The 20,543-nt window shown below is 42.4% G+C and overlaps 1 protein-coding gene across 1 annotated transcript in view; it reads left to right on the top strand.

Moving 5' to 3' along the window:
- Positions 1–19,631, top strand: part of LOC109877215 (slit homolog 1 protein) — a gene marked incomplete at both ends in the record, with an annotated part of 97,188 nt that extends 77,557 nt beyond the window's left edge. Inside the window, 15 exon segments of the mRNA XM_031817385.1 lie at positions 119–263; positions 343–417; positions 714–857; positions 1,767–1,910; positions 2,157–2,323; positions 2,460–2,598; positions 9,809–9,877; positions 14,006–14,077; positions 15,714–15,785; positions 15,893–15,964; positions 17,157–17,269; positions 17,272–17,319; positions 18,029–18,153; positions 18,790–18,884; positions 19,492–19,631. Coding sequence (XP_031673245.1) covers positions 119–263; positions 343–417; positions 714–857; positions 1,767–1,910; positions 2,157–2,323; positions 2,460–2,598; positions 9,809–9,877; positions 14,006–14,077; positions 15,714–15,785; positions 15,893–15,964; positions 17,157–17,269; positions 17,272–17,319; positions 18,029–18,153; positions 18,790–18,884; positions 19,492–19,631 — 1,620 coding nt within the window.
- Between the last annotated feature and the right edge of the window lie 912 nt (positions 19,632–20,543).

Genomic DNA, 20,543 nt, shown 5'->3' with positions numbered 1-20,543 from the left:
GTGATAATACAGTGTGTTCTATGTGATAATACAGTGTGTTGTGTGTGTGTTGTATGTGATAATACAGTGTGTTGTGTGTGATAATACAGTGTGTTCTGTGTGTGGTGAATGTGTCCAGGTACAGAAGACACCCGTCTGAATAATGAGTGTAACAGTAAGCCAGTGTGTCCTGCTAAGTGTCGCTGTGAAGCCAACGTAGTGGACTGCTCTAACCTCCGTCTCACCAAGTTCCCCCAACACCTACCTGCCTCTACCACCGAGCTGTAAGGACACACACACAGTATACTGTTATCTATTGCTGCTTTCTGTCTGTTCTCTGACAGTTTTCTCCTCCCGTCTCAGGCGTCTCAACAACAATGATATCTCAGTGCTGGAAGCCACCGGTGTCTTCAAGACCCTCTCTCAGCTCAAGAAAATGTACGCTCTCTCAATTTACTTCTGAAGTTTTAAGTTATCCACCATTGTTGATTTTTGGGGGGTATTAGTTCATCACATTTATTCATTAACATTTTAATAATAATAATAATATAAGTAATAAACATAGTGTAACTGCTGATGAGGTGTAACAAGGCATAATATTTCAGACCAATATCTAAAAGGAATTCATATCTGTTCATTAGTAACCATAAAAGTCCACGTGTCTTGTATGTTATTGGATAATTCAGTTGACCATTGGTTTGTTGTTTGTAACCAGCATAATCCGTGTTTTTCAGTAACCTTAGCAACAACAAGATCTCAGAGATCGAGGACGGAGTGTTTGAGGGGGCGGGGTCTGTCATGGAACTCCACCTGACAGCCAATCACCTGGACTCTGTCAGAGGGACCATGTTCAGGGGCATGGGCGGCGTCCGCATGCTGTGAGTTAGCACCTTCATCATTATCATCATCATTATTATCAGCTTCATGATCATTATTATCATCAATCAATCAAATGTATTTATAAAGCCCTTTTACATCAGCCGAAGTCACAAAGTGCTATACAGAAACCCAGCCTAAAACACCAAACAGCAAGCAATGCAGATGTAGAACAGTTGAAACATGATCAGCAACACAACCAGGTGGACTGGGTGACAGCAAGGAGTCATCAGGCCAGGTAATCCTGAGGCATGGTCCTAGGGCTCAGGTCCGAGAGAAGAGAAAGAGAGAGAGAATTAGAGAGAGCAGACTTACATTCACACAGGACACCAGATAAGACATGAGAAATACTCCAGATATAACAGACTGACCCTAGTCCCCCGACACATAAACTACTGCAGCATGTCATTGTAATTATCATCATTATCATTGTAATTATCATCATTATCATCGCAAGTATTATCATTACCATCCACACCATTATCATCATCATCATCATCATCATTATCGTTTTCATAGTCACCATTTTTATCTTAATCATAATTATTATCATCAATTATTTAAGTAATAAGGCCTGAGGAGGTGTGGTATATGGCCAAATATAGCACTACTAAGGGCTGTTCTTCTGCACGACGCACGAGCTATATTTGGCATAGTGCCTGGACACAATCCTTAGCTGGGGTATATTGGCCATATACCTCAAACCCCCGATGTGCCTTATTGCTATTTGTCGTGGAAATTCATACTGAGTGAGACTTTGTCATTTCTTCAAACAATCATCTTTATTTAATATCGATTTAATTATTGCAATAATGAAACTGGTCAACCCAAAAGACTTGAAGGATAATTGTCGTCATCAATATAAAATGCTGTCTTCACCAATGACTACAGTGTCTCTCTGTGTGTTGTAGGATGTTGAGGAACAACCGTATCAGCTGTATCCATAACGGCAGCTTCACTGGTCTGACCAACGTCCGCCTGTTGTCTCTCTATGACAACCAGCTCCACACCATAATGCCTGGGGCCTTCGACACACTGCCCAACCTCTCTACACTGTAAGACACACATACACACATTCACAAATCATCCTTGGAAAGTTTAAGAATGTTATTGACTGACCGCCTCTCTTTATCTCTCACACTCTCGCTCTCTTTCTCTCCCCCTATTTCCCCCCATCTCTCTCTCTTAACCACACCTCTCTCTCCCCCCACCTCTCTCTAACCTCCACCTCTCTCTCCCCCATCTCTCTCTAACCTCCCTCTCTCTCACTCCACCCACCTCTTTATTCCTCCCTCCCTCAGGAACCTGTTGGCCAACCCGTTTAACTGTGACTGTCGTCTGGCGTGGTTGGGGGCGTGGCTTCGTTCTAGACGAATCGTAACGGGGAACCCTCGCTGCCAGAGCCCCTCCTTCCTCAGAGAGATCCCACTACAGGACGTAGCAGCACCAGACTTCCGCTGTGACGACGGTACGACACACACACACACGCACGGACTCACGCAGAAACACACATCACACACAAGGACACATAGAGATTTTATAATTTCATTGATCGAAAGTGATAGAAGTATATTATATTTAAAGTAGTCTCCCTTCTCTCCCAGGTGCAGTATTGGAGGAGAGTAGCTGTGTAGCTCGTCCTCAGTGTCCCACTGAGTGTACCTGTACAGAGACGGTGGTCCGCTGTAGTAACAAACACCTCCAGGCCCTGCCCAAGGGGTTGCCCCGCAACGTCACTGAACTGTAAGTCACAGACTGGGGTTAGAGGTCAGGGGGCAGGAGACAAAGGGAAGGGTGCTTGGGGTTAGGGCTTAGAGATCTGCAATACACTTTTCTTACATGCTCAGTTCACCAGTTAGCACTTAGTTATATAATGTATTACCTGACTAATAGGTAGGTATAACCCTGTAGTCTGTTCTGGCTAGGACAAGGCTTACTGACTAATAGGTAGGTATAACCCTGTAGTCTGTTCTGGCTAGGACAAGGCTTACTGACTAATAGGTAGGTATAACCCTGTAGTCTGTTCTGGCTAGGACAAGGCTTACTGACTAATAGGTAGGTATAACCCTATAGTCTGTTCTGGCTAGGACAAGGCTTACTGACTAATAGGTAGGTATAACCCTATAGTCTGTTCTGGCTAGGACAAGGCTTACTGACTAATAGGTAGGTATAACCCTATAGTCTGTTCTGGCTAGGACAAGGCTTACTGACTAATAGGTAGGTATAACCCTATAGTCTGTTCTGACTAGGACAAGGCTTACTGACTAATAGGTAGGTATAACCCTATAGTCTGTTCTGGCTAGGACAAGGCTTACTGACTAATAGGTAGGTATAACCCTATAGTCTGTTCTGGCTAGGACAAGGCTTACTGACTAATAGGTAGGTATAACCCTATAGTCTGTTCTGGCTAGGACAAGGCTTACTGACTAATAGGTAGGTATAACCCTGTAGTCTGTTCTGGCTAGGACAAGGCTTACTGACTAATAGGTAGGTATAACCCTATAGTCTGTTCTGGCTAGGACAAGGCTTACTGACTAATAGGTAGGTATAACCCTATAGTCTGTTCTGGCTAGGACAAGGCTTACTGACTAATAGGTAGGTATAACCCTATAGTCTGTTCTGGCTAGGACAAGGCTTACTGACTAATAGGTAGGTATAACCCTATAGTCTGTTCTGGCTAGGACAAGGCTTACTGACTAATAGGTAGGTATAACCCTGTAGTCTGTTCTGGCTAGGACAAGGCTTACTGACTAATAGGTAGGTATAACCCTATAGTCTGTTCTGGCTAGGACAAGGCTTACTGACTAATAGGTAGGTATAACCCTGCAGTCTGTTCTGGCTAGGACAAGGCTTACTGACTAATAGGTAGGTATAACCCTATAGTCTGTTCTGGCTAGGACAAGGCTTACTGACTAATAGGTAGGTATAACCCTATAGTCTGTTCTGGCTAGGACAAGGCTTACTGACTAATAGGTAGGTATAACCCTATAGTCTGTTCTGGCTAGGACAAGGCTTACTGACTAATAGGTAGGTATAACCCTATAGTCTGTTCTGACTAGGACAAGGCTTACTGACTAATAGGTAGGTATAACCCTATAGTCTGTTCTGGCTAGGACAAGGCTTACTGACTAATAGGTAGGTATAACCCTATAGTCTGTTCTGGCTAGGACAAGGCTTACTGACTAATAGGTAGGTATAACCCTGTAGTCTGTTCTGGCTAGGACAAGGCTTACTGACTAATAGGTAGGTATAACCCTGTAGTCTGTTCTGGCTAGGACAAGGCTTACTGACTAATAGGTAGGTATAACCCTATAGTCTGTTCTGGCTAGGACAAGGCTTACTGACTAATAGGTAGGTATAACCCTGTAGTCTGTTCTGGCTAGGACAAGGCTTACTGACTAATAGGTAGGTATAACCCTATAGTCTGTTCTGGCTAGGACAAGGCTTACTGACTAATAGCTGGTATAACCCTGTAGTCTGTTCTGACTAGGACAAGGCTTACTGACTAATAGCTGGTATAACCCTGCAGTCTGTTCTGGCTAGGACAAGGCTTACTGACTAATAGGTAGGTATAACCCTATAGTCTGTTCTGGCTAGGACAAGGCTTACTGACTAATAGGTAGGTATAACCCTATAGTCTGTTCTGGCTAGGACAAGGCTTACTGACTAATAGGTAGGTATAACCCTGCAGTCTGTTCTGGCTAGGACAAGGCTTACTGACTAATAGGTAGGTATAACCCTGTAGTCTGTTCTGGCTAGGACAAGGCTTACTGACTAATAGGTAGGTATAACCCTGCAGTCTGTTCTGGCTAGGACAAGGCTTACTGACTAATAGGTAGGTATAACCCTATAGTCTGTTCTGGCTAGGACAAGGCTTACTGACTAATAGGTAGGTATAACCCTATAGTCTGTTCTGGCTAGGACAAGGCTTACTGACTAATAGGTAGGTATAACCCTATAGTCTGTTCTGGCTAGGACAAGGCTTACTGACTAATAGGTAGGTATAACCCTGTAGTCTGTTCTGGCTAGGACAAGGCTTACTGACTAATAGGTAGGTATAACCCTATAGTCTGTTCTGGCTAGGACAAGGCTTACTGACTAATAGGTAGGTATAACCCTATAGTCTGTTCTGGCTAGGACAAGGCTTACTGACTAATAGGTAGGTATAACCCTATAGTCTGTTCTGGCTAGGACAAGGCTTACTGACTAATAGGTAGGTATAACCCTGTAGTCTGTTCTGGCTAGGACAAGGCTTACTGACTAATAGGTAGGTATAACCCTATAGTCTGTTCTGGCTAGGACAAGGCTTACTGACTAATAGGTAGGTATAACCCTATAGTCTGTTCTGGCTAGGACAAGGCTTACTGACTAATAGGTAGGTATAACCCTATAGTCTGTTCTGACTAGGACAAGGCTTACTGACTAATAGGTAGGTATAACCCTATAGTCTGTTCTGGCTAGGACAAGGCTTACTGACTAATAGGTAGGTATAACCCTGTAGTCTGTTCTGGCTAGGACAAGGCTTACTGACTAATAGGTAGGTATAACCCTGTAGTCTGTTCTGGCTAGGACAAGGCTTACTGACTAATAGGTAGGTATAACCCTATAGTCTGTTCTGGCTAGGACAAGGCTTACTGACTAATAGGTAGGTATAACCCTATAGTCTGTTCTGGCTAGGACAAGGCTTACTGACTAATAGCTGGTATAACCCTATAGTCTGTTCTGGCTAGGACAAGGCTTACTGACTAATAGGTAGGTATAACCCTGTAGTCTGTTCTGGCTAGGACAAGGCTTACTGACTAATAGGTAGGTATAACCCTGTAGTCTGTTCTGGCTAGGACAAGGCTTACTGACTAATAGCTGGTATAACCCTATAGTCTGTTCTGGCTAGGACAAGGCTTACTGACTAATAGGTAGGTATAACCCTGTAGTCTGTTCTGGCTAGGACAAGGCTTACTGACTAATAGGTAGGTATAACCCTATAGTCTGTTCTGGCTAGGACAAGGCTTACTGACTAATAGGTAGGTATATCCCTATAGTCTGTTCTGGCTAGGACAAGGCTTACTGACTAATAGGTAGGTATAACCCTATAGTCTGTTCTGACTAGGACAAGGCTTACTGACTAATAGGTAGGTATAACCCTATAGTCTGTTCTGGCTAGGACAAGGCTTACTGACTAATAGGTAGGTATAACCCTATAGTCTGTTCTGGCTAGGACAAGGCTTACTGACTAATAGGTAGGTATAACCCTGTAGTCTGTTCTGGCTAGGACAAGGCTTACTGACTAATAGGTAGGTATAACCCTATAGTCTGTTCTGGCTAGGACAAGGCTTACTGACTAATAGGTAGGTATAACCCTATAGTCTGTTCTGGCTAGGACAAGGCTTACTGACTAATAGGTAGGTATAACCCTATAGTCTGTTCTGGCTAGGACAAGGCTTACTGACTAATAGGTAGGTATAACCCTATAGTCTGTTCTGGCTAGGACAAGGCTTACTGACTAATAGGTAGGTATAACCCTATAGTCTGTTCTGGCTAGGACAAGGCTTACTGACTAATAGGTAGGTATAACCCTATAGTCTGTTCTGGCTAGGACAAGGCTTACTGACTAATAGGTAGGTATAACCCTGTAGTCTGTTCTGGCTAGGACAAGGCTTACTGACTAATAGGTAGGTATAACCCTGTAGTCTGTTCTGGCTAGGACAAGGCTTACTGACTAATAGGTAGGTATAACCCTGTAGTCTGTTCTGGCTAGGACAAGGCTTACTGACTAATAGGTAGGTATAACCCCATAGTCTGTTCTGGCTAGGACAAGGCTTACTGACTAATAGGTAGGTATAACCCTATAGTCTGTTCTGGCTAGGACAAGGCTTACTGACTAATAGGTAGGTATAACCCTATAGTCTGTTCTGGCTAGGACAAGGCTTACTGACTAATAGGTAGGTATAACCCTATAGTCTGTTCTGGCTAGGACAAGGCTTACTGACTAATAGGTAGGTATAACCCTATAGTCTGTTCTGGCTAGGACAAGGCTTACTGACTAATAGGTAGGTATAACCCTATAGTCTGTTCTGGCTAGGACAAGGCTTACTGACTAATAGGTAGGTATAACCCTATAGTCTGTTCTGACTAGGACAAGGCTTACTGACTAATAGCTGGTATAACCCTGTAGTCTGTTCTGGCTAGGACAAGGCTTACTGACTAATAGGTAGGTATAACCCTATAGTCTGTTCTGGCTAGGACAAGGCTTACTGACTAATAGGTAGGTATAACCCTATAGTCTGTTCTGGCTAGGACAAGGCTTACTGACTAATAGGTAGGTATAACCTATAGTCTGTTCTGGCTAGGACAAGGCTTACTGACTAATAGGTAGGTATAACCCTATAGTCTGTTCTGGCTAGGACAAGGCTTACTGACTAATAGGTAGGTGTAACCCTATAGTCTGTTCTGGCTAGGACAAGGCTTACTGACTAATAGGTAGGTATAACCCCATAGTCTGTTCTGGCTAGGACAAGGCTTACTGACTAATAGCTGGTATAACCCTATAGTCTGTTCTGGCTAGGACAAGGCTTACTGACTAATAGGTAGGTATAACCCTCTAGTCTGTTCTGACTAGGACAAGGCTTACTGACTAATAGCTGGTATAACCCTATAGTCTGTTCTGGCTAGGACAAGGCTTACTGACTAATAGCTGGTATAACCCTGCAGTCTGTTCTGACTAGGACAAGGCTTACTGACTAATAGCTGGTATAACCCTATAGTCTGTTCTGGCTAGGACAAGGCTTACTGACTAATAGCTGGTATAACCCTATAGTCTGTTCTGGCTAGGACAAGGCTTACTGACTAATAGCTGGTATAACCCTATAGTCTGTTCTGACTAGGACAAGGCTTACTGACTAATAGCTGGTATAACCCTATAGTCTGTTCTGGCTAGGACAAGGCTTACTGACTAATAGCTGGTATAACCCTATAGTCTGTTCTGGCTAGGACAAGGCTTACTGACTAATAGCTGGTATAACCCTGCAGTCTGTTCTGACGAGGACAAGGCTTACTGACTAATAGCTGGTATAACCCTGTAGTCTGTTCTGACTAGGACAAGGCTTACTGACTAATAGCTGGTATAACCCTATAGTCTGTTCTGGCTAGGACAAGGCTTACTGACTAATAGGTAGGTATAACCCTACAGTCTGTTCTGGCTAGGACAAGGCTTACTGACTAATAGGTACAGTGCCTTGCGAAAGTATTCGGCCCCCTTGAACTTTGCGACCTTTTGCCACATTTCAGGCTTCAAACATAAAGATATAAAACTGTATTTTTTTGTGAAGAATCAACAACAAGTGGGACACAATCATGAAGTGGAACGACATTTATTGGATATTTCAAACTTTTTTAACAATTCAAAAACTGAAAAATTGGGCTTGCAAAATTATTCAGCCCCCTTAAGTTAATACTTTGTAGCGCCACCTTTTGCTGCGATTACAGCTGTAAGTCGCTTGGGGTATGTCTCTATCAGTTTTGCACATCGAGAGACTGAATTTTTTTCCCATTCCTCCTTGCAAAACAGCTCGAGCTCAGTGAGGTTGGATGGAGAGCATTTGTGAACAGCAGTTTTCAGTTCTTTCCACAGATTCTCGATTGGATTCAGGTCTGGACTTTGACTTGGCCATTCTAAGACCTGGATATGTTTATTTTTGAACCATTCCATTGTAGATTTTGCTTTATGTTTTGGATCATTGTCTTGTTGGAAGACAAATCTCCGTCCCAGTCTCAGGTCTTTTGCAGACTCCATCAGGTTTTCTTCCAGAATGGTCCTGTATTTGGCTCCATCCATCTTCCCATCAATTTTAACCATCTTCCCTGTCCCTGCTGAAGAAAAGTAGGCCCAAACCATGATGCTGCCACCACCATGTTTGACAGTGTGGATGGTGTGTTCAGGGTGATTTACGCCAAACATAACGTTTTGCATTGTTGCCAGAAAGTTCAATTTTGGTTTCATCTGACCAGAGCACCTTCTTCCACATGTTTGGTGTGTCTCCCAGGTGGCTTGTGGCAAACTTTAAACGACACTTTTTATGGATATCTTTAAGAAATGTCTTTCTTCTTGCCACTCTTCCATAAAGGCCAGATTTTGTGCAATATACGACTGATTGTTGTCCTATGGACAGAGTCTCCCACCTCAGCTGTAGATCTCTGCAGTTCATCCAGAGTGATCATGGGCCTCTTGGCTGCATCTCTGATCAGTCTTCTCCTTGTATGAGCTGAAAGTTTAGAGGGACGGCCAGGTCTTGGTAGATTTGCAGTGGTCTGATACTCCTTCCATTTCAATATTATCTCTTGCACAGTGCTCCTTGGGATGTTTAAAGCTTGGGAAATCTTTTTGTATCCAAATCAGGCTTTAAACTTCTTCACCTCAGTATCTCGGACCTGCCTGGTGTGTTCCTTGTTCTTCATGATGCTCTCTGCGCTTTTAACGGACCTCTGAGACTATCACAGTGCCGGTGCATTTATACGGAGACTTGATTACACACAGGTGGATTGTATTTATCATCATTAGTCATTTAGGTCAACATTGGATCATTCAGAGATCCTCACTGAACTTCTGGAGAGAGTTTGCTACACTGAAAGTAAAGGGGCTGAAGAATTTTGCACGCCCAATTTTTCAGTTTTTGTTTTTAAAAAAAGTTTGAAATATCCAATAAATGTCGTTCCACTTCATGATTGTGTCCCACTTGTTGTTGATTCTTCACAAAAAAATAAAATTTTATATCTTTATGTTTGAAGCCTGAAATGTGGCAAAAGGTCGCAAAGTTCAAGGGGGCCGAATACTTTCGCAAGGCACTGTAGGTATAACCCTATAGTCTGTTCTGACTAGGACAAGGCTTACTGACTAATAGCCGGTATAACTTAGTTACTTTGTTTAACCACAGTCTCCTCCTCCTCCTCTTCCTCTCAGGTATCTGGATGGGAACCAGTTCAGCATGGTGCCCAGGGAACTGTCCACCTTCAAACACCTGCAGCTGGTGTGAGTTAACCATTACTGTCTGTTAGTGTGTCTGTTGTGATTTAACCATTACTGTCTGTTAGTGTGTCTGTTGTGATTTAACCATTACTGTCTGTTAGTGTGTCTGTTGTGATTTAACCATTACTGTCTGTTAGTGTGTCTGTTGTGATTTAACCTTTACTGTCTGTTAGTGTGTCTGTTGTGATTTAACCATTACTGTCTGTTAGTGTGTCTGTTGTGATTTAACCATTACTGTCTGTTAGTGTGTCTGTTGTGATTTAACCATTACTGTCTGTTAGTGTGTCTGTTGTGATTTAACCATTAGTGTGTCTGTTGTGATTTAACCATTACTGTCTGTTAGTGTGTCTGTTGTGATTTAACCATTACTGTCTGTTAGTGTGTCTGTTGTGATTTAACCATTACTGTCTGTTAGTGTGTCTGCTAGTATGTCTGTTGTGATTTAACCATTACTGTCTGTTAGTGTGTCTGTTGTGATTTAACCATTACTGTCTGTTAGTGTGTCTGCTAGTGTGTCTGTTGTGAGCGTCTGGTGTGAGTTAACCATTACTGTCTGTTACTGTGTCTGTTACTGCATGGTCAGTGGTGTTCCTGGGCTTAGGTCCCCATGACTGTGTTACTGATCCTCTCACTGATACTGTACTGTACAACGGTGTACTGTGCCCTAGAGGTCACCAACCATGGTCCTGGTCCTGGTCCTGGTCCTGGTCCTAGTCCTGGTCCTAGTCCTGGTCCCTACAGAGTGTTGTATTCATTATATTACACCTTTATTTAACCAGGTAGCTAGTTGAGAACACCTTTATTTAACCAGGTAGACTAGTTGAGAACACCTTTATTTAACCAGGTAGCTAGTTGAGAACACCTTTATTTAACCAGGTAGGCTAGTTGAGAACACCTTTATTTAACCAGGTAGGCTAGTTGAGAACACCTTTATTTAACCAGGTAGGCTAGTTGAGAACACCTTTATTTAACCAGGTAGGCTAGTTGAGAACACCTTTATTTAACCAGGTAGACTAGTTGAGAACACCTTTATTTAACCAGGTAGCTAGTTGAGAACACGTTCTCATTTACAACTGTGACCTGGCCAAGATAAAGCAAAGCAGTGCGACACAAACAACAACACAGAGTTACACATGGAATAAACAAACATACTGGTAATAATACAGTAGAAAAAGTCTATATACAGTATGTGCAAATGAGGTAGGATAAGGGAGGTAAGGCAATAAATAGGCCAAGGTGGCAAAATAGTATCCATATAGCAATTAAACACTGGAGTGATAGATGTGCAGAGATGAATGTGCATGTAGAGATATTGAGGTGCAAAGGAGCAAGATGAATAAATAAATACAGTGTGGGGATGAGGTAGTTGGATGGGCTATTGGCCAGGTCACAGTGGGTTTGGCGACGAGTATGAAGCGAGGGCCAGCCAACGAGAACATACAGGTCGCAGTGCTGGGTAGTATATGGGGCTTTGGTGACAAAACGGATGGCACTGTGATAGACTGCATCCAGTTTGTTGAGTAGAGTGTTGGAGGCTATTTTGTAAATGACATCGTCAAAGTTGAGGATCGGTAGGATGGTCAGTTTTACGAGGATAAGTTTGGCAGCATGAGTGAAGGATGTTGCGAAATAGGAAGCCGATTCTAGATTTAATTTTGGATTGGAGATGCTTAATGTGAGTCTGGAAGGAGAGTTTACAGTCTAACCAGACACCCAGGTATTTGTAGTTGTCCAGGTTTACAGTCTAACCAGACACCCAGGTATTTGTAGTTTTCCAGGTTTACAGTCTAACCAGACACCCAGGTATTTGTAGTTTTCCAGGTTTACAGTCTAACCAGACACCCAGGTATTTGTAGTTGTCCCGGTTTACAGTCTAACCAGACACCCAGGTATTTGTAGTTGTCGAGGTTTACAGTCTAACCAGACACCCAGGTATTTGTAGTTTTCCAGGTTTACAGTCTAACCAGACACCCAGATATTTGTAGTTTTCCAGGTTTACATTCTAACCAGACACCCAGGTATTTGTAGTTGTCCAGGTTTACAGTCTAACCAGACACCCAGGTATTTGTAGTTTTCCAGGTTTACATTCTAACCAGACACCCAGGTATTTGTAGTTGTCCAGGTTTACATTCTAACCAGACACCCAGGTATTTGTAGTTGTCCAGGTTTACAGTCTAACCAGACACCCAGATATTTGTAGTTGTCCAGGTTTACAGTCTAACCAGACACCCAGGTATTTGTAGTTGTCCAGGTTTACAGGTTTCTGTTACAACCCAGCACAACAGACCTTCATTAGCTTAATCGGTTGTTTTAGAGCTGTGCTGGAACAAAAACATGTGCACAATGTAGTTCTCTAGGACCAGAACAGTTCTAGTGGTTTCTCTACAGTCCAATGTGTAACCATGACCACCAGGTGGCGATATGGAGCCTGCTCTGCACTTGACTCCACTCCAGTCAACAACAGCATTATCCAACCCACAATCCACCAGCTCATAGCTACCTCTGATAGACTAGAGCGGGTTAATGGTTATTCACTTAACACCTCCATTTGGCACAAAAAGCCTTTATTCTGTTGAGATGGGATATGAAGTGTATCGGAGGAGGGTTGCTGCTGAGTGTCTGATGATGGGTAATAAACTGCATTAACAGGATGGATACGTCTCAGATGGCACCCCATTCCCTATGTAGTGCACTACTTTTGACAATTGCCCAGGCTCTGGTCAAAAGTAGTGCCCTATAAAGGGAATAGGGTGCCATTTAATTGGGACACAGACTATAGTGCATTCGGACCCCTTGACTTTTTCCACATTTTGTTATGTTACAGCCTTATTTTAAAATTAATTAAATCGTTTTCCCCCCTCATCAATCTAGACACAATACCCCAAAATGACAAGGCAAAAAAGGAAATATCAAATTTCCATAAGTATTCAGACCCTTTACTCAGTACTTTGTTGAAGCACCTTTGGCAGCGATTACAGCCTCCAGTCTTTTGGGGTATGTATTTGGGGAGTTTCTCCCATTCCTCTCTACAGATCCTCTTAAGCGCTGTGAGGTTGGATGGGGAGCGTTGCTGCACAGTAATTTTCAGGTCTCTCCAGAGTCTCCCAGTCCCTGCCGCTGAAAAACATCCCCACAGCATGATGCTGCCACCACCATGCTTCACCGTAGGGATGGTGCCAGGTTTCCTCCAGACGTGATGCTTGGCATTCAGGCCAAATAGTTCAATCGTGGTTTCATCAGACCAGAGAATCTTGTTTCTCATTGTCTGAGAGTCTTTAGGTGCCTTTTGGAAAACTCCATGCTGACTTTCATGTGAGGAGTGGCTTCTGTCTGGCCACTCAACCATAATGGCCTGTTTGGTAGAATGCTGCAGAGATGGTTGTCCTTCTGGAAGGTTCTCCCATCTCCACAGAGGAGCTCTGTCAGAGTGACCATCGGGTTCTTGGTCACCTCCCTGACCAAGGCCCTTCTCCCCCGATTGCTCAGTTTGGCCTGGCGGCCAGCTCTAAGGAAGAGTCTTGGTGTTTCTAAACGTCTTCCATTTAAGAATGATGCAGCCCACTGTGTTCTTGGGGACCTTCAATGCTGCAGACATTTTTTGGTACCCTCCCCCAGATCTGTGCCGTGAAACAATCCTGTCTCAGAGCTCTACACACAATTCTTTCAACCTCATGGCTTGGTTTTTGCTCTGACATGCACTGTCAACTGTGGGACCTTACATAGACAGGTGTGTGCCTTTCCAAATTATGTCCCACAGGTGGGACTCCATCAAGCTATAGAAACATCTCAAGGATGATCAATAAAAACAGGATGCAGCTGAGCTCAATTTGGAATCTCATAGCAAACGGTCTGAATACTTAAAAATATATAAAATAAAATAATTTGAAAATAATTCTAAAAACTATTTCATTTTGTCATCACAGGGTATTGTGTGTAGATTGCTGAGGAAAAATATATATTTAATCAATTTTAGAATATGTCTTTAACGTAACAAAATGTGGAAAAAGTTAAAGGGTCTGAATACGTTCTGAATGGCTTACTGGATAACTGTAGATAACTAAAGTGTTGGTTGTTTTTAACATAAAGTCATTATGTTTAAGTAGTGGTTGTTTTTAACCCTTGCTGTTCCAGAGATCTGAGTAACAACAGAATCAGCTCCCTGTCTGACTCCTCCTTCTCCAATATGAGCCAGCTCACCACCCTGTGAGTCTCTCTCACACACACACACACACACACACACACACACACACACACACACACACACACACACACACACACACACACACACACACACACACACACACACACACACACACACACACACACACAGGGAAAACAAACACACACAATAATTAATCAGAAGACAATTATCTGAAGAACAAAAAAATATATGTATTCTCCTGAAAATACTTATCCTCATGTTCATCATCCTCACACTGTATCTAGACTAGTGTACTGTCATAGAATGTTATATTAGAACTGTAGAATGTTCATCATCCTCACACTGTATCTAGACTAGTGTATCTAGCCACTGTATCTAGACTAGTATACTGTCATAGAATGTTATATTAGAAGTGTAGAATGTTCATCATCCTCACACTGTATCTAGACTAGTGTATCTAGACACTGTATCTAGACTAGTGTCCTGTCATAGAATGTTATATTAGAACTGTAGAATGTTCATCATCCTCACACTGTATCTAGACTAGTGTATCTAGACACTGTATCTAGACTAGTATACTGTCATAGAATGTTATATTAGAAGTGTAGAATGTTCATCATCCTCACACTGTATCTAGACTAGTGTATCTAGACACTGTATCTAGACTAGTGTCCTGTCATAGAATGTTATATTAGAAGTGTAGAATGTTCATCATCCTCACACTGTATCTAGACTAGTGTATCTAGACACTGTATCTAGACTAGTGTCCTGTCATAGAATGTTATATTAGAACTGTAGAATGTTCATCATCCTCACACTGTATCTAGACTAGTGTCCTGTCATAGAATGTTATATTAGAAGGGTAGAATGTTCATCATCCTCACACTGTATCTAGACTAGTGTACTGTCATAGAATGTTATATTAGAACTGTAGAATGTTCATCATCCTCACACTGTATCTAGACTAGTGTCCTGTCATAGAATGCTATATTAGAAGGGTAGAATGTTCATCATCCTCACACTGTATCTAGACTAGTGTACTGTCATAGAATGTTATATTAGAAGTGTAGAATGTTCATCATCCTCACACTGTATCTAGACTAGTGTACTGTCATAGAATGTTATATTAGAAGTGTAGAATGTTCATCATCCTCACACTGTATCTAGACTAGTGTCCTGTCATAGAATGTTATATTAGAAGTGTAGAATGTTCATCATCCTCACACTGTATCTAGACTAGTGTCCTGTCATAGAATGTTATATTAGAACTGTAGAATGTTCATCATCCTCACACTGTATCTAGACTAGTGTCCTGTCATAGAATGTTATATTAGAACTGTAGAATGTTCATCATCCTCACACTGTATCTAGACTAGTGTCCTGTCATAGAATGTTATATTAGAAGTGTAGAATGTTCATCATCCTCACACTGTATCTAGACTAGTATACTGTCATAGAATGTTATATTAGAACTGTAGAATGTTCATCATCCTCACACTGTATCTAGACTAGTGTCCTGTCATAGAATGTTATATTAGAAGTGTAGAATGTTCATCATCCTCACACTGTATCTAGACTAGTGTCCTGTCATAGAATGTTATATTAGAAGGGTAGAATGTTCATCATGTAATAAGTGTCTCTGTGTGTTCTTCTCTTGACTGTGTTCTTGTGTTCCAGCATCCTGAGTTACAACTCTCTACGCTGCATCCCTCCTCTGGCCCTGGCTGGACTACGCTCTCTCAGACTACTGTAAGGGCCGAACGCCCCACCCCCCCGCTCTCTCACACACACACACACACACACACACACACACACAGAGCCTTAATAATAACATGTTTTGTGTTTCTCTGTCCCAGATCTCTTCATGGTAACGACATCTCTGAACTAATGGAGGGGATCTTCAGTGATGTGGCCTCCCTGTCTCACCTGTGAGTGTGTGTTTCCTGTGTGTATTTGTCCTGTGTGTGTGCACATTATCCCACTCAGCACGCTTAGCAGTGACCGCCTGCACCCGCTCCTATCTGTGTCAGAGTCAAGTGCTTTCCCAGTCAGATGGTATTGGATTGGCAATAAAGACACGCATGACTGAGGGAGTGTGTGTGTGTGTGTGTGTGTGTGTGTGTGTGTGTGTGTGTGTGTGTGTGTGTGTGTGTGTGTGTGTGTGTGTGTGTGTGTGTGTGTGTGTGTGTGTGTGTGTGTGTGTGTGTGTGTGTGTGTGTGTGTGTGTTCGATGACGCGTGACCTGTCTGGGACAAGCTAAAAGGGTCGGAGTGAAGGATTGATGGAGGAGAGAAAGGGAAGGAGGGATCGTGTCACTACAGAGGTCCATGTCTGTTGACCTTGTGTTGAGAGTAAAGAGAGAAACAGGGGATACAGCAGGTTAGCCTGGGTTATTAATGTAATACTCTACCTCACATACTAACACATCTGGTTCCATTGATGTACTGTAACATGCGGTGGTACAGAGGTTCCCAGACATTCAACATCACTGAATAGAAACATTAGAAACGTTTAGTTTTTTTTATACAGATCCTTACCGCGGGGCGGCAGTGTAGCCTAGTGGTTAGAGCATTGGACTAGTAACCGAAAGGTTGCAAGTTCAAATCCCCGAGCTGACAAGGTACAAAATCTGTCGTTCTGCCCTTGAACAGGCAGTTAACCCACTGTTCCTAGGCCGTTATTGAGAATAAGAATTTGTTCTTAACTGACTTGCCTAGTAAAATAAAGGTAAAATAAATAGTGTTGTATGTGGAGGAACTGCCTCCAGAAGAGGTTGCTATCCTATGACAACTTTCAACAGAAATGCTCTGATTCCCTTCCTATTCAGTCTGCCATGTTAAAGTCATGGAACTTAAAGGTGCACTATGCAGAAATAGCTTTTATATTTCCTGGTTCTTAGACTTGCTTTCAATTAGAATGGCCAAAAAGTTACCTATTGCAGCTTTAACTGTATTTGAGGCAAGAGGACCCCCTCTTGTGGTAGTTGAAAGTATTACACCACATTCAGAGCATGCCTGTATTGTCTACCTGACTTTCATCTGAATTGGCTGTCAGTCTAATTGATTAATTGAGCGACTGACCTTAACCCTTCCACCCGGATCTTTAACCTCTAACCCCCAGGGCAATCGGTGCCAACCCCCTGTACTGTGACTGTCATCTGCGCTGGCTGTCTGACTGGGTGAAGAGTGGGTACAAGGAGCCTGGCATCGCCCGCTGTGCCGGACCAATGGGCATGGAGGGAAACTGCTGCTCACCACACCTGAGACCAAGTTTGAATGTCTGGGTAAGAGTGGGAGAGGAGGAGGAGGGAGGGAAGGGAGGGAAGGGAGGGGAGGGAGGGGAGCGGAGGGAGGGAAGGGAGGGGAGCGGAGGGAGGGAGGGGGGGCTGGCTTTTGTACGGTGAAGAGGAAGAGATGGGAGAGAGAGAGATGGATTAAAGGAGTGTAAAAGAAGGGATAGAAGATTAAATACAAAGGTACAGGAGGAGGAATGGAAAGAAAACCCAATAATGAGAGAGTCAATAGAAAAAGGAGTGAAAGGTAATCTCTTCTTATTTTCATTGGACCCAGAAAGATGGCGCCAGCTAGTAGGGACCCCAGAAAGATGGAGCCAGCTAGTAGGGACCACAGAAAGATGGAGCCAGCTAGTAGGGACCCCAGAAAGATGGAGCCAGCTAGTAGGGACCCCAGAAAGATGGAGCCAGCTAGTAGGGACCCCAGAAAGATGGAGCCAGCTAGTAGGGACCCCAGAAAGATGGAGCCAGCTAGTAGGGACCCCAGAAAGATGGCGTCAGCTAGTAGGGACCCCAGAAAGATGACGTCAGCTAGTAGGGACCCCAGAAAGATGACGTCAGCTAGTAGGGACCCCAGAAAGATGGCATCAGCTAGTAGGGACCCCAGAAAGATGGAGCCAGCTAGTAGGGACCCCAGAAAGATGGAGCCAGCTAGTAGGGACCCCAGTCAAATTCCAATTGTTCTTCTCTCCGTCCCCAGGTCCAGTGGAGATGTCTGTCCAGGCTAAGTGTAGTCCGTGTGTGTCTGGGCCCTGTCAGAACCACGGTGTGTGTCAGTCTGACCCTGTAGAACTCTACACATGTGTGTGTGCACCTGGCTTCACGGTAAGAACCCACTACTGTCCCCAATCATAGCAGAACACTGATCTATTCAACGAATCCAGTTATACACAGTGAGATAAACCTGCATCCAATATAACAGGATATGACTGGATGGAGTAGTTTTTATGTCACTCTAAAATCCTCTAAAATATATTATTATAGTAGAGAATACCCTATTGAATATAGTAATAAAATATATTATTATAGTAGAGAATACTCTATTGAATATAGTAATAACATGTATTATTATAGTAGAGCATACCCTATTGAAAATAATATTAAAATATATTATTATAGTAGAGAATACCCTATTGAAATTAGTATTAAAATATATTATTATAGTAGAGAATACTCTATTGAAATTAGTATTAAAATATATTATTATAGTAGAGATACCCTATTGAAATTAGTATTAAAATATATTATTATAGTAGAGCATACCCTATTGAAATTAGTATTAAAATATATTATTATAGTAGAGAATACTCTATTGAAATTAGTATTAAAATATATTATTATAGTAGAGAATACCCTATTGAATATAGTATTAAAATATATTATTATAGTAGAGAATACCCTATTGAAAATAGTAATGTATATAATCCACAGATATAATGAAAGTGTGTGTGTGTTTTACAGGGTAAATACTGTGAGACTCCAGTGGATGTGTGTGCCAGTAACCCATGCACAAATGGAGGAACCTGCATCAGTGACGAACAGACAAGGAGATTCAGGTAACACACACACACACTGGGCCCACACTACACACACACACACACACATATACAAACACACACTGGGCCCACTCTATACACACACACATAAACACACCCATATACACACACACATAAACACACCCATATACACACACACACACACTGGGCCCACACTACACACACACACATATACAAACACACACTGGGCCCACTCTATACACACACACATAAACACACCCATATACACACACACACACACACTGGGCCCACACTACACACACACATATACAAACACACACTGGGCCCACTCTATACACACACACATAAACACACCCATATACACACACACACACAGGGGCGCAACTTTCGCTACAGACGGTGAGAACATTCTGTACATTTCATTTACAGTTTTATCATTGGAATGTGATTTAGTTTAAATACAGAGACAACGGTGTGCTTTAGAACCAAGCGGATGCCTCTGAGTGGTCATGTAGGCTGTTTGGAATGTTCATCTGACTGGATAATTATCATTTTTAAATGATGTTCTAAAACCAAAGTTGCGCCCCTTACACACACACACACACACACACACACACACACACTGACCAGTCTTTCCCCTCTCTAGTTGTTCATGCCTGGTGGGTTTCCATGGATCGTTCTGTGAGGTGGATGTAGATGACTGTGAGGACCACGGATGTGAGAATGGTGCAACCTGTGTGGACGGAGTAGGCAACTACACCTGCTTCTGTCCTCCCTTCTACATTGGTATGATATATAGACATTCCATAGAGATTCTATAGACATTCTCTCTAGACATTCTCTCTAAACATTCTAAAGACATTCTCTCTAGACATTCTCTCTAGACATTCTCTCTAAACATTCTAAAGACATTCTCTCTAGACATTCTCTCTAAACATTCTAAAGACATTCTCTCTAGACATTCTAAAGACATTATCTCTAGGCATTCTCTCTAGACATTCTAAAGACATTCTCTCCAGGCATTCTCTCTAGGCATTCTCTCTAGGCATTCTCTCTAGACATTCTAAAGACATTCTCTCTAGACAATCTCTCTATACATTCTCTCTAGGCATTCTCTCTAAACATTGTAAAAACTTTCTCTCTAGACAATCTCTCTAGGCATTCTCTCTAGACAATCTCTCTAGACATTCTCTCTAGACAATCTCTCTAGACATTCTCTCTAGACAATCTCTCTAGACATTCTCCTAGACATTCTCTATTAAGACATTATCTCTAGGCATTCTCTCTAGACATTCTAAAGACATTCTCTCCAGGCATTCTCTCTAGGCATTCTCTCTAGGCATTCTCTCTAGGCATTCTCTCTAGACATTCTAAAGACATTCTCTCTAGACAATCTCTCTATAATTCTCTCTAGGCATTCTCTCTAAACATTGTAAAAACTTTCTCTCTAGACAATCTCTCTAGACATTCTCTCTAGACAATCTCTCTAGACATTCTTCTAGACAATCTCTCTAGACAACTTATAGACATTCTCTCTAGGCATTCTCTCTAGGCATTCTCTCTAGGCATTCTCTCTAGGCATTCTCTCTATACATTCTCTCTATACATTCTCTCTAGACAGTCTCTCTAGACATTTTATAGGCATTCTCTCTAGACATTCTCTCTAGACATTATCTCTAGGCATTTCTCTCTAGGCAT

The sequence above is a fragment of the Oncorhynchus kisutch genome, unplaced genomic scaffold, assembly GCF_002021735.2.
Source record: "Oncorhynchus kisutch isolate 150728-3 unplaced genomic scaffold, Okis_V2 scaffold1009, whole genome shotgun sequence".
NCBI classification, from domain to species: Eukaryota; Metazoa; Chordata; class Actinopteri; order Salmoniformes; family Salmonidae; genus Oncorhynchus; species Oncorhynchus kisutch.
Note: the sequence above shows the minus strand (reverse complement) of the source record. Positions and strands in the feature narration are given on the sequence as shown.